General features: G+C 42.9%; 1 protein-coding gene across 13 annotated transcripts in view; it reads left to right on the top strand.

Moving 5' to 3' along the window:
* Positions 1-3,146: 3,146 nt before the first annotated feature.
* The window catches only part of LOC139575894 (transcription factor SOX-6-like), a 91,563-nt gene continuing 80,665 nt past the window's right edge, over positions 3,147-14,044 (top strand). For all 13 annotated transcript variants that reach the window (XM_071401320.1, XM_071401323.1, XM_071401316.1 and 10 more), the window contains exon 1: positions 3,147-3,231. In XM_071401320.1, the coding sequence (XP_071257421.1) occupies positions 3,153-3,231 (79 nt within the window). In that variant the 5' untranslated portion in view covers positions 3,147-3,152. The remainder of the gene's footprint in view (positions 3,232-14,044) is intronic.

Below are 14,044 nucleotides of genomic sequence, written 5' to 3'. Positions count from 1 at the left end.
GGAAAAGAGAAAGCGCAGGCAAGCAGGCAGGCAGGCAGGCAGGCTCTCTCTCTTGCACATTCCAGCTGTAGGCTGTCTTGTGTGAGGGCTTGGCAGGCTGTGTCTGGCCCAGGGTTGGGGATGGAGGTGCAGTATGGAGGAGTCAGGGAGCGGCCACTTTCAGGGGAGGAGGAGGAGAAGGAGGAGGAGGGAAAGTGGGAGGGGTGGAGTAGAATGGGAGCTGGCACCATATTATCTACAACAGTTGGTGCATTCCTTAATGATCAAGTGCGGGAGCAGCATCTGTGGTGATGTGTGTGTATGTACATACATCTGTGGTGATGTGTGTGTATGTACATACATCTGTGGTGATGTGTGTGTATGTACATACATCTGTGTGTGGGTTTGTGTGAAAGCAAGTGTGTATATATTAACATGAGTTTGTGAATTTGTGATTGTGTGTTTGTGAATTTACAACCCTTTCACAGTGCTGTAAAATAAAACATTTCTGCCTGAGTCGGTAGAGGAGTGTGTTGATGTTGTTGTGTATCTGTACTGAAGGAGGGCTGTTATCTGGGGGAGTGTATTGCTGTTGTTGTGTATCTGTACTGAGGGAGGGCTGTTATCTGGGGGAGTGTGTTGATGGGGATAAGTCCGGGAGGGAGAGGAAGCTTGCTCACCCAGGGGTGAGGCCCATGGAAGAGGAGCGGGGCTCAGTCACTCCCCCTGCCCTCAACCCCTGTGTGTCTGTGATTCCACTGCCAGGCGGGGAAGCAGGGAGTCAACACACACACACACACACACACACACACACACACACACACACACACACACACACACACACACACACACACACACACACACACACACACACACACACACACACACACACACACACACACACACACACACACACTGCTCCTCTCTCATCCCGGGTCAAGGGGACAAACTGTGAGTTGGGGATTGGAAAGTCAATAAAGCAGAAGTAATGTTATAATGACCTGAGCCTGTGATGTCCTGTTGGCCTCTCTGCCACGGAGGAAGTGGACAATCAAACAAAATGGCCACTCCGCTTGATCTTTTTGAAAGCCAACGTTAAACAGAGGCAGGCTAACCATTGAGCCCCTATTACTCCCAGCCTCCCAGTCCCTCTGAACTCGATATGTTTTCATAGTGAGGTATCATGTTTGGATTGTGGAAGTGAAGGGTGAGGACATTACACCCGGATAAAAGGAATCATCAGCTGTGTACTTTCTAAACTGTTTACTTTCTAAATCCTTTCTCTTCCTCAGTAAGAGGAAGAGAGAGGATAATAATGGGAGAATGATCCAAACCATTTAGGATCTCTCTCTCTCATCTCTCGCTCTCTCTCGCATGTCTCCTATTTTGTATAGTATAATGTAAGTTAATATATCTGAAACATGAACAATCAAATTAAATATCAAATGTATTGTATAATGCTACATCTTTACACAACAGATCTTGATCTAGATGATAATTGTAGTCTGTACGTTCCACTGCCTCCAGAGCACATGATGACTACAATAAACTGAAAACACAAATCACTAAGACAATCCCTGAAGGCATCCAGAAGTATGTTCTTATGAATTGTACCCTTTAGTTGGCAGAAGGAGACCACAAATGAGCCATTGTCAGGAGAGTGGTTAAGCCATTCCTGATGGAGCCCCAGGGCTTTCTGTGAACTGCAACAATGTCTGCTTTTGCTGTTTGCCCTTTACTCCCTTTCAGAGTGAACAAACCCTGTCTTACACTCCATGATGTCATCTTCAGGCAACATGACACTTGAAGACAATCTGTTTAGGGCTCCTGTTTTCAGGAACAGTCATGTCAGTTAACACGGAGCCCGACTTAGAAACAGCAGCAGCATGGTTCTATATTTACTAGAGAGTAGACATCATTCCGGAACAGCTGACATGCACTCTTAACTATCCATCAAGCCTTAACCAGCAGTATGAAGGTATGAGAGGAGATCTAGGACTGCTCTCATGGGTAAGTCCACGGTGGCAGCACCACTTTGTGAGTAGGAGACAGACAGACAGACAGACAGACAGACAGACAGACAGACAGACAGACAGCAGGGCCCTGCTCAGTGCACATCCTGGATCTTGGTATAGTGGCCTGGCTGTCTTAGTGCAGTTCAGACGGCGGGCAGCGTGCCTGGGAGCCTGCAGTTTGACTTGGGGAGGGTGGAGGGGATAGGAGGAGAGAGGGGGGTGGGTGGTGTTTGATGGGAACAGGCTGACCTCTGCGCAGTGCGGGGATCAGCGAGGCCCGGGTCGGCTGGGCCAGCAGTGTGTTCTTTATCAGCTACCACAGCGACAGCATGGCAGATTCCAGCCATTCCTCCACTGATTCATTGTCAGCCGGACAAATGTTAATTGTTTTCATCACTGGCGGCTGTGAGAACGCTCGGACACACCCTGTCTCACCCCTTACCTCCTTCTTAATGTCTCTGCACTGTCTCTGCCCTTACCATGGCTATACTGTCTGTCTCCCCCCTCTCTCACCCCATCTATCTGTCTCACCTTTTACCGTCTTCAATGGGTGCTCAAGAGTGAATGTGTTTTAATCTACCATCAGTAATTAGAGCTATACAGTTGGGAAAGAAGTGAATGGTTTTTAGTTGTAATTAATAATATTCCGTCTGAATGACAAGTGACATTGTCTTGTTTTAACCAAGAAGCTGTCAATATTTTATTTTGACCGTTGGGGACAAGACACCTTTAGTGTGTATGTGTGTGTTAACATACACAGCTAGATTTGACAAGGAGTGTTGATGGGTGTGTTAGTTGTGTTAGTATTACTGGAGTGCTGAGGCATGCGTGAGAAACGGACACTTTTGGCATGTGAATGACAACAGAGAAAGCACCTCTCTTCAGAAAGATATTTCCTCCACCTCCATGTTGTTATGAGAAGAAAAAGTTCAGGCTCTTTTTCATTGTTATACAAATACCAGTAATTCAATTCAAACTGAAATTATATGAATGAAATTGGAACCTTCAAAATATTATCGTAAAAATCAAAATACATAAAAATCTAATTTGGATTTGACGTACCCTTTCCTGAAAGAAATCCGTTGGAGAAGTGAATTTTAAAATGAAAGCATTTTAAAAGGTCTCTTTTCTTTCCCATGTCTTTCAGAATCCAGTTGCATGGAAACACTTCTGTCAAAAGACTGGAAAGAGAAGATGGACAGGCTCGACACTAGTGATCTTCTGGGAGAAGTCAAAGGTAAGCTTGATGATGAGGTCACTCACAACCGCAGCGCTCTCTTGTAAAGATTGTCTTAAAGTGAGATTAATAAATCCTCCTATTCCTATCAGACATACATAATCTATACATAATCTAAGAAACAGGCTTGCACTCTGAAATTAGACAAAAGCTCTTGGCTGCCTTCCCTAGTTATTTTCTGCACTTTCCTTATCTGTTATGTCAAAATGCCTCTGTCCAGAGCCCTCTCTTTAAATTCCAACCCCATTTCCCAGTCTGTCATTTTGTTTGTGTCTGTGGTTTACTGTTAGAGACGAGGCTGTTGTCCGTATGTCTGCTATATAAAACTATAAGACTAGAGACACTGCTTCCTACTCATGCAGTGTGTTCATGTCGAGAGAGAAGAGAGGGGAAAGAAGAGAGAGAAAGGAAAGTGCAGAGACGAGGAGAGCCATCTCTCTTCTAGGTCTCTCACATCTAAAAGGAATTCTGCCTTGATTCTGGTAGTGAACGCCCTGCACAGCCCTGCACAGCCCAGCTCTCCCTCCAAATCTGTATTTATGCGCGGGGAAGGTGGGCCTGGGCAGGCAGCTGGGTTTTTTGCAGGTCCAGTTCTTAGCACTGACTGTTACTAAAAAGGTGTTTATGTAGCTAGCGGAGAGGAAGGCACAATACCAGCTGTCTGATAACACCAGGCTCCAGCTCTCTCTCTCTCTCTCTCTCTCTCTCTCTCTCTCTCTCTCTCTCTCTCTCTCTCTCTCTCTCTCTCTCTCTCTCTCTCTCTCTCTCTCTCTCTCTACCTTTCCTTCTTTTCTCTATCACTCGCTTCCCTGCCAACGCCCATACTCTCAAGTCTGTACCTCACAACACAAAATGGTGTATATTAATGATTGTATTATTAATATTTACATGAATATACTCATATCTATATATCCATGTCATTTTAGCTAAACAGAGACGATGCTGCTCTGCTCATCATGCACCATTGTAATCATCAGAACTATTCAAAGACATGTGAAAGTAGCATTCTGCTAGCGCGTGCACTGGACATGTTTAGCAGTTCTTTATGATGTACTCCTACTTTAATAGCTCTTTTTATCATATGGTTGGCAATCATAAATAATATTTGTCCTTGGTTTTAATTATGGGATGACATTTTCTCTGTGTGCCGGGGAAGACAATAACTATTGCATGTTGTAATAAGTATATTCATGGTCAATAACCTTAATGAGCTGAAATATAAATCATATCTTGGTAAACCAGATTCATTGTAGCTGACCCTGTAGATCAAAGTGCAGTGGAACAAATGTTTAAAATGATTTAGCCTTTTGAAAGCAGATCTATTTAAATTACAGGGCATTTTTCTGTTTGATAAATGGTAAGGGTGAGGTTATTCCACAGCGGTGTAAACAGGTAGTGCGGGAGCCTGATAATGCCCACTGTGGCCTTTGTTGACTCACATGCAGGGAGACACAGTGAACACTAGACTTAGAAATATAACTACTTTTCATATCACACCGGTAGGCTGTCTAAGGTTTTTAATTAGCCTGCCATTTCATATGACTGTAGACATTTCAAAGGACTGCTTTGTGCTCCCCCTTACAAATGTCTCTTTCTGCGTTTGAAGTCTGCCTGATGTAAATACTGGCAATTAAAAAGAAGCCCAGGGTTGGAGACACACAAGGTCCTCCTAATTAAAACACAAACAAAGGCACCAAGCAGAAAACACCTTCTGATTACGATCTAAAGTGTTATGATGAATCAGAGGCTGTATTAATTGTTAGGTTAAAATCAATACAAAGGGTAAGCATGCCTGTAGGTTTAAGTTAACGGAGGACAGTGCTGGATAAAGGCTAACATCCGTAAAAGCTACCTACTGCCACAGTGGCCTTGATACTCCTTCTCTACTCAGCGGACATTGAATCAGCGGACATTGAATCCGGAACCAATGGCATTGTACAAAGGATGTAGTACATACCTAGACTACATCCTTTGTGGCATTGTTCCGTTGTTACAAAAGATTGCTTTTGATGTTCAAAGATAAATAAATGAAATATAAAATTCTGTCCCTTTTGAACCGAAAGACTGGTAATTTGTATGTTTTTTTCCTCACAAGGCTGCCTGAATTAGCGGTAGAGAATCTAAAAGTCTCTTTAGTTATTGCTCAACTGCTTTCCATATTTTCCACCTTATGAACCTGTCATGGATGGCACCTTGTCGTATTGTTGTAGTCGCAAGAGGAATCTGCTGGGTTAAGACTCGCAGTAGAATTATCACACAGGAGAAGACAATAGGTGGAACAGAATTTGACCAAAGGCTTCACTTCACCAATGAATAGAACTGCATTCTTTTACACTATGCAGTTGTGTTCAAACATGCCCAGACTACATTATGCTCTTGGGGTAAAACACAAAGTACAGTAAACAAAACAATGGTATCAAAACATCTGAGGTTGGCTTTCCTTTATCTTACACCCAGTTCAACGCAACCAAGCATTTAGTGCCTCACGTACATAGTTCTAGTGTATTGTCATGTGGTTTCCTGCGCTAGAATGGGTCTGTGGTTAAACTGATACTGGTACTTCCAGTAAAATGGAGACAGTTTGAGCTGTTTCCATCAATACAGGATAGGAAGTATGCTTAACAGAGACATAGAGAATAGAATGATTTGGGTGTAATGATGTCAGATGTTTATCAGCCTTGTCCTTTAAGCTGTGAGAGATTAACAGCTGCAGGAAGAGAGAGGGAGGGAACGGTTTGTGAAGGAGTATTAGTGGTGGATTGCTTTTCACAAGCCGATTTGTTTTCATACCTGAGCTTAGCTGTCAATCATGAGGAACGGTGAGAAGGGAGATGAGATCTCCTGAACAAAACCACAGAGCAAGAGAGGGAGGTGTGGGGGGGTGGGGGGAAAGAGTGAGAGGGAGGGAGGGAGGGAGGGAGGGAGGGAGGGAGGGAGGGAGGGAGGGAGGGAGGGAGGGAGGGAGGGAGGGAGGGAGATAGAGCAGAGAGGGAGAGGAGAGAGAGAGCACAGAGAAAGATAGAGAGAGAGACCTGGGACATGGCTGCTCAGACATGAGGCTGTTTTAATTATGGTCCTTCAAAGAGAATCTCTTTCTGTAGAAGCTGTGCCACAACGGCAGAGAGATCTCCTACACTATAGTATGTTCCAGTACTCCTGTCCTTTATTCTGGCTGTACTGTTTATGTTTGTAAATTGTTTTTTAAATGGTCAATGATGGGAGGTGCCTATTGTGGTTGTTTGATTTAATTGAATCATTACAAGCCCTACCCTCCTTTATACAATAAAACATTTACTCTTTTTGTGTTTTAGGCTGATATTTTGGACGGAAACCAGAGTGATTTTAGCTAGCCTCACTCCGTGCCTAACATATGTCAGTTGAAGAATTCAGGTGATGTGCATGTATTTAATGTAAATTCCATTGGAATGTGAATGCAGGTTTATGGGGGAAAGGCTTGGTCAAATAAGCTCTCCCTGTACAGTGTGGCTTTCATTTATACTCAATCAGGGCCTTTGAGACCAACACACTGCAGGACTGTTTAACTTTCCCTGTAGCCATCCAGTGTCCGACAGCTCCCCGAAAAAACTGCAAAGCATTTATTCAACTGAAGAAAAAAATGTGGTAGTTCAATTGGAACACAAACTGCATTCATTTTCTCGGAAGGTTTGATAAAAAATGAAGCTAAGCATTGTACATTTGCGTTAAAATGGCAGCTTGAATTCTATATAAACGAAAATCAAGCCTCTTGCACTTTCATAATCAATTTGTGAATGCTGTCTACATGACAGTGGCGGGGTGCACATTGACAGTCCTGTGGCAGACAGATAAGTAGAAGCTCTTTAAGGGGAGAGCGAGGAGCGGGGCCGGGTAGTGCCGCAGCCGAGACTGATTTGATGCTGCTCCTACCTGCCCTTGCTTCTCCCATCCCGAGAGAGGACTACTGTGTGGACACAGAGCTGGGGTTGTTCAGCCAGCTGGGTTTACTTCAAAACATGATTATTATATTTAACATTCAGCTTCATTCTTAATGGCTCTAATAAAGTCTAGAGCGAATGCCAATGGAGATTCCACACTATATCTGTAAATACACGCGGAACCACAAGTGGGAGCAGATTTTTATCGGCACAGGAAAACATTGTCATTTCATGTTTCTTTCACCTACTTTCTTTGTGAAACCCTGTCAATATAAATCCTTTACCTCTAGTTTCCAGCTCTAAAATACCACCCTGTTTCAAAATACTCACACATGGCCATGTGCAGTAAAAACTAAAAATGTCACTAATAAACAGCGCATAAACATTCAAAAATCTCTCTCAAAATATTATAAATTGCTTCTTAGTGGAATTGAATGTAAGGTGGTAAACGTGATTATCACGAAGACTAAATGACCTAGTGAATCTGTGTTATACAGCTATGTGTATTTTGAGGAGAGAGCTGTGTATGTTTGATAATGTAACCTCTATTTAGAGCAGAGGGAGGGACCACCTCAACCCATCACACACTGAAATATCCTTCCAATTCCTCCAATTCAAAAGTGCCACAGTTTGCATTTTTCTCCCAACACTTCAATAGTCTTCTGTTGGCCCTGTGTACCCAGGTGAAATATGAGACACCGTAAATCATTATTCTTCAGACTGCATTTGCGAAATGAATGTATGGGCCTAATGCCCTCTGTTTTTCTCCCTTAATGAATTGAGGAATTTAGCTTGTGGTGTCGGCTGCAGAAAGGAACACGTGTGTGTGTCTGTCTGTCTGTCTGTCTGTCTGTCTGTCTGTCTGTCTGTCTGTCTGTCTGTCTGTCTGTCTGTCTGTCTGTGTCCACTCTCTCTTTTTCCCTCCTGGCTCTGTGTTTTGAGAGGAGACAGGCAGACAGGAGTGGGTTTGGTGGTGTCTGGGTCAGCCTCTGCTGGTGTCGGTGTGGGCAGAAGCCCTGTGCCATGGAACCAGGCATGGGGATGGTTCCCTGACCAGACAGGGCCTCTGGATGACTGGCTGCACATTTCATACTTTAATACATTTGACACTTAAAATCATGTTTAAATTTTACTTCCTAATTTCAGTGTGTTTACATTTAATTTACCAAATTATATTTACTATTACTACAAATAATTAGCTTCTTTCTTGGTTGACAGACACACAGGTATCCCGTTTATTTAGAATGCAATAATCAATTTATATCTTAAGTTACTACCAGGAATCACCAGCAATCCTTATTTTAACGTTTGACAAATATACACCTCTCTCACTTATAGAAGTGTAGTAAATGGAATATTTATCAGTCTCCCGGCCGCAAAGTAAATGACATCCTCACTGCCATGTAATGCTGCTTAAGCACTGGCTGCTATGGCTGGGCCGGGTTAGTACATGTCACGCTGGATTTCCCCCTACAGCTGCTCTAGTGCTGCGGCTCCGGAGCCACTCTGCTGATCTACCACCAGCCACGGAGACACAACACACACATACACACACACACACGCGCACATACGCACGCACGCACATACACACACACGTGCACATACACACTAGAGTTCGGCCGATTATGATTTTCCAACGCCGATACCGATACCGATTATTGGAGGACCAAAAAAAGCCGATACCGATTAATCTGTCGATTTTTATATATATATTTGTAATAAATTACAATTACAACAATACTGAATGAAAAATTAACACTTTTATTTTAACTTAATATAATACATAAATAAAATCAATTTAGCCTCAAATAAATAATGAAACATGTTCAATTTGGTTTAAATAATGCAAAAACAAAGTGTTGGAGAAGAAAGTAAAAGTGCAATATGTGCCATGTAAAAAAGCTAACGTTTAAGTTCCTTGCTCAGAACATGAGAACATATGAAAGCTGGTGGTTCCTTTTAACATGAGTCTTCAATATTCCCAGTTAAGAAGTTTTAGGTTGTAGTTATTATAGGAATTATAGGACTATTTCTCTCTATACCATTTGTATTTCATATACCTTTGACTATTGGATGTTCTAATAGGTACTTTAGTATTGCCAGCCTAATCTCGGGAGTTGATAGGCTTGAAGTCATAAACAGCGCTGTGCATCCCAGCATTGCTAAGAGCTGCTGGCAAATGCAGTAAAATGCTGTTTGCATGAATGCTTATGAGCCTGCTGCTGCCTACCACCACTCAGACTGTCTATCAAATACCAAATCATATACTTAATTATAATATAATAAACACACAGAAATATGAGCCTTTGGTCATTAATATGGTCAAATCCGGAAACTAACATTTATTCTTTCAGTGAAATACGGAACCGTTCCGTATTTTATCAAACGGGTGGCAACCCGTCTACATATTGCTGTTACATTGCACAACCTTCAATGTTATGTCATATTTATGTAAGTTAATATTGCCTGCTGGTTAATATTGCCTGCTAACATTAATTTATTTTAACTTTTAACTAAATGCAGGTTTAAAAAAAATACTTGTGTATTGATTTTAAGAAAGGCATTGATGTTTATGGTTAGGTACATTTGTGCAACGATTGTGCTTTTTTGCGAATGCGCTTTTGTTAAATCATCACCCGTTTGGCGAAGTTGAAGTAGGCTGTGATTCGATGATAAATTAACAGGCACTGCATTGATTATAAGCAACGTGTAGTTAACTAGTGATTATGTGAAGATTGATTGTATTTTATAAGAAAAGTTTAATGCTAGCTAGCAACTTACCTTGGGTCCTTGCAGCCTCAAGGTCCTTTTGATGTGGCACTCGCGTAACAGGTGGTCAGCCTGCCACCCAGACTCCTCGTGGATTGCAATGTGATCGGCCATAATCGGCATCCAAAAAAGGCTGGTTACCGATTGTAATGAAAGCCATGCCGATTAATCGGTTGACCTCTAATACACACACACACGCGCACACACACGTACATACACACACACACACACACACACACACACACACACACACACACACACACACACACACACACACACACACACACACACACACACACACACACACACACACACACACACACACACACACACACACACACACACACACACACAGTCAACATCTTTAGAAATCAAGGACAACATTTGTGAAAGAAAAGAACATGAGATGCAATCCCTCATATTATGGTTCTAAATAAACCAGTGTAGATGCATGAAGTTATAGCCAAGACCAGTGAATTGGTTCAATGCAAGAAACCACACATTCCCTTCCGTTCCAAGGTTTTCCTGACCATTGTTCAGACAGAGAGCTCCTTTTGTTGTTCTCTAGACAACTCTGATGTGAGGGAGGGAGGCCCTGAAAGTTGATCAGTGTTTGTATCATTTTATAATAAACCTGGACTAGAAGTGCTTCTCCTTACATGAAAGCAGGAGAGGTCATTACCATACATGTCATGAGGGATGACTGGATGATGGAGAAAATCTAGTGTACCTCGTTGTGTGCTTCAAGCTTTGTCACATGACTTCCCAGTGTGGTCAGCGCTCTACAGATCAGTTTTATTACAGTTCATCCTCTGCTTTGATAATGGTTCCTATTGAAAACACAGACTGAACTGTCTCGTCTCTGGGTGGGATAATAGTTCCCTCTGGGAAGATAGCAGTCTGTTATCAGTGTTCAGTCTTATCTGTTCAGGTCTGTAAGGCTGCTATCGTCGAGCTCTGATGAAGTACCTCGTCCGATGCCATTGATACACAGTGGAGTGCTGAGGCTTTCACATTAGCATAATTACACTGAAGAGGCATGCCTCTTCCGTCGTTATATTATTAGCCCGCGTTAATGTTCAGTGTGAACGTCAGGCCGATGAAGTACGCTTTTATTATTAACCACTTGGCGTGTCAATCAAAACATTTTTTGAGAAATATTTAGAAAATATATGTTAAACACTTGGGGAGACGTTGCTATAGATGCAGAAATGATGTCTATATAGGGATATAGAATTAACACACACACAGCAACCAAATGAGTTTAGTACAGTATACTAACATCAGCATAATAAACACTTCCCAGTGTTTTTAGAGGGTGTCTGTTTCTAGCAGTTCCCTGCTGATGGATAACTCTCCATGGGAAATTCATGGCTATGTAGTCCAGTATCTAAGGCTGTGAGGATTGATAGTCCAGGCTGCCATAGCCTGACATGTTGGTGAGTCCTTACTCATGCTTGTTAATGATGGTTTATTGGCAGGATGAACAGTTTTATATCATCACAGAGGCAGCAGGCCAGGTAAAACAGCTGCTACTCATATTGTCTCTGTTCGTTCTGACTAGGGCCCCCAGATACTTTGATACCGTTTTTACTTGAAACACATATGGCCTTAGAGCGTTTCTGAACAAGCGTATATACAAGCCTAAAACATAGTTCAGCTTAAGTCAAATCTCTGTAGCTCGTCAAATACCCTTTTGTTGTCTCTGGTTGTGCTTGCTTAGCAGGCTCATAGCCAGCTGTTTTATGCTATGGATTATTTAGGCTACACAAGACAAAGATTTTGTTTATCAGTCACAATGTATAATATTAATGTAGATTTACTGACAACATTAATATATGAATGGTATTTGAAAGGCATAGTCATCCGCACCATGATTTTTACTGGTAAACATTCTGTTGTTGTGTGTATTTGTTTGTGTTTGTATGTGCAAACGTGTGTTTGTGTTGATTCAAAATGAGGATTTAATTGCTTTTGGAGCAAGGTCTTTGCCCCGAAAAATTCTTTCATTGCAAGGCTACAGGAAGCAGTACTAGATTCCATTAGCAGTAATTCAATTGTATCTTTGTATTTTCTTCTTCTTTAGAAGACATGAACATGGGGTCAGAGGACTACTGAGTTCATACTAGTGTTACAAATTGTATTGCACTGAACACACCAGCGCTACCGAATCATCACCCTGTGTGTACTGTATGTGTGTGTGTGTGTGTGTGTGTGTGTGTGTGTGTGTGTGTGTGTGTGTGTGTGTGTGTGTGTGTGTGTGTGTGTGTGTGTGTGTGTGTGTGTGTGTGTGTGTGTGTGTGTGTGTGTGTGTGTGTGTGTGTGTGTGTACTGTGTGTGTGTGTACTGTATGTGTGTGTGTGTGTGTGTGTGTGTGTGTGTGTGTGTGTGTGTGTGTGTGTGTGTGTGTGTGTGTGTGTGTGTGTGTGTGTGTGTACTGTATGTGTGTGTGTGTGTGTGTGTGTGTGTGTGTGTGTGTGTGTGTGTGTGTGTGTGTGTGTGTGTGTGTGTGTGTGTGTGTGTGTGTGTGTGTGTGTGTGTGTGCAGTGCATTCAGCCAGCGGTGTTACCTTTTCTCATGTGGATGAGCAGCACAGAACAGCTCCTGCCTTCAGCACGCCAGGCATGCTAGCTATGTGCAGTGTGTGTCCGGACACAGCCCGGAACAATTGCAGCATTTAGACAAGTCTTCATTTACTTAGGATGGACTGGCAGCATATGGGAGGATCCACAATAGCTGACTGATGGAGGGACAAAGAAATTGCAGTGTTCTGGTGTAAAAAAAGGCATTCAGATTGGGTCATAATGGCTCAGCTGTCCTAACCAAAGGAAGGGACAGAATAGGGTGCCTTGTGATTTCTTTCTCTTTTTCACCCCCGTTCCTTTTCTCCTTTTTTGTGCCTGAATCTTTTATCTGCGTTACTCACCAGGGACTCTTCAAAGTAACAAGCCTCCTTCTTTTCCCTGGTGCTGGACTTGGAACCCAAATTAGAGACTGCTTGATTAGAAGAAAGCGAAGGGGGCCAAGAGAGGGAGATGTGGGTATTGGACAGAACAAATCGCACCCCTACAAAGTTCCTTTTATCCACAGACTCCAAGGCCCGACTCCCCTCCCAGCAACCATGGCTCGCTTGTTTTTCTCTTATCATTTATTTAGTCGCTCGTTTGGTTGATGTTTTCTGCCCTACTTTGTGACGTTTAAAAGAGGCGGGCATCCGAAAAGGTGAATGCTGAATGAGGTGGTGAACAACAAGACTTTGCTGTCTGTCTCCTCCAGAGTGTCAGTCTGGCATGTTCTCCATGAGAATGAGGGGAGAGGGGAGAGCACGGGATCACCTGCCCACCCTCCAACCTGCCCGCTCAAGGGACATCCTGGGCCAGACTGGCTCCTGTTGCAGGCTGCTATTGTCCTTCTGACCCATTCCCAGCCAGGGGAAGCAGCCTGATCCAGCCCCAGCAGCCTGAGGCAGGGTGGGAGAATGAGGAAGCGCTCCCAGATTGTCACAACACATTAGAAGTGGGGAACCAGGCTGCTTCATGTACTGAGGAGGCATCCCTCGGCTGTCCATCTCCCGCTGCAAACGGGATGTGAGGAGACATGTTAACGGGCTGGCTTGGCCCCACCGCTGTTAAGAGCCATGCAATATGCAGGAAACGGCCTCTTTGTCAGCAGGCCGGTCAGACAAACACCGCCGCTGTCCTATACTGCACCGCCCAATAAAAGTTGTATCTGCATTTTAAAGCTGATCCATAATTTAGAACAGGAGGGAAAGGATTTTTACACGAAACCAGGCCAACAAAAGACATATGTAGTCCGATGTGGGTATGCTGATGTACAGGGAAGACATTGCTCAGGTCAAGTCACACTTAGATCATCTGATGTCAAATCAATTTTAGGCATTCAATGTTATGTTTTACCAACAGTCTTCTAAAAATATATTTTGGCTGATTGTAATTGTTTAAACAAGATTCACTGTCCAAATCAACTTACTGAAAATATTTTTATGTAAGAAACATTCAGTTTAAGTATTTAGATTAGAACCTGTTCCAGAGAGACAAGACAATACAGTAGAGACAATACAATACAGTAGAGACAATACAATACAGTAGAGACAAGACAATACAGTAGAG

This window comes from Salvelinus alpinus, chromosome 5 (assembly GCF_045679555.1).
Source record: "Salvelinus alpinus chromosome 5, SLU_Salpinus.1, whole genome shotgun sequence".
Taxonomy (NCBI): Eukaryota; Metazoa; Chordata; class Actinopteri; order Salmoniformes; family Salmonidae; genus Salvelinus; species Salvelinus alpinus.
Note: the sequence above shows the minus strand (reverse complement) of the source record. Positions and strands in the feature narration are given on the sequence as shown.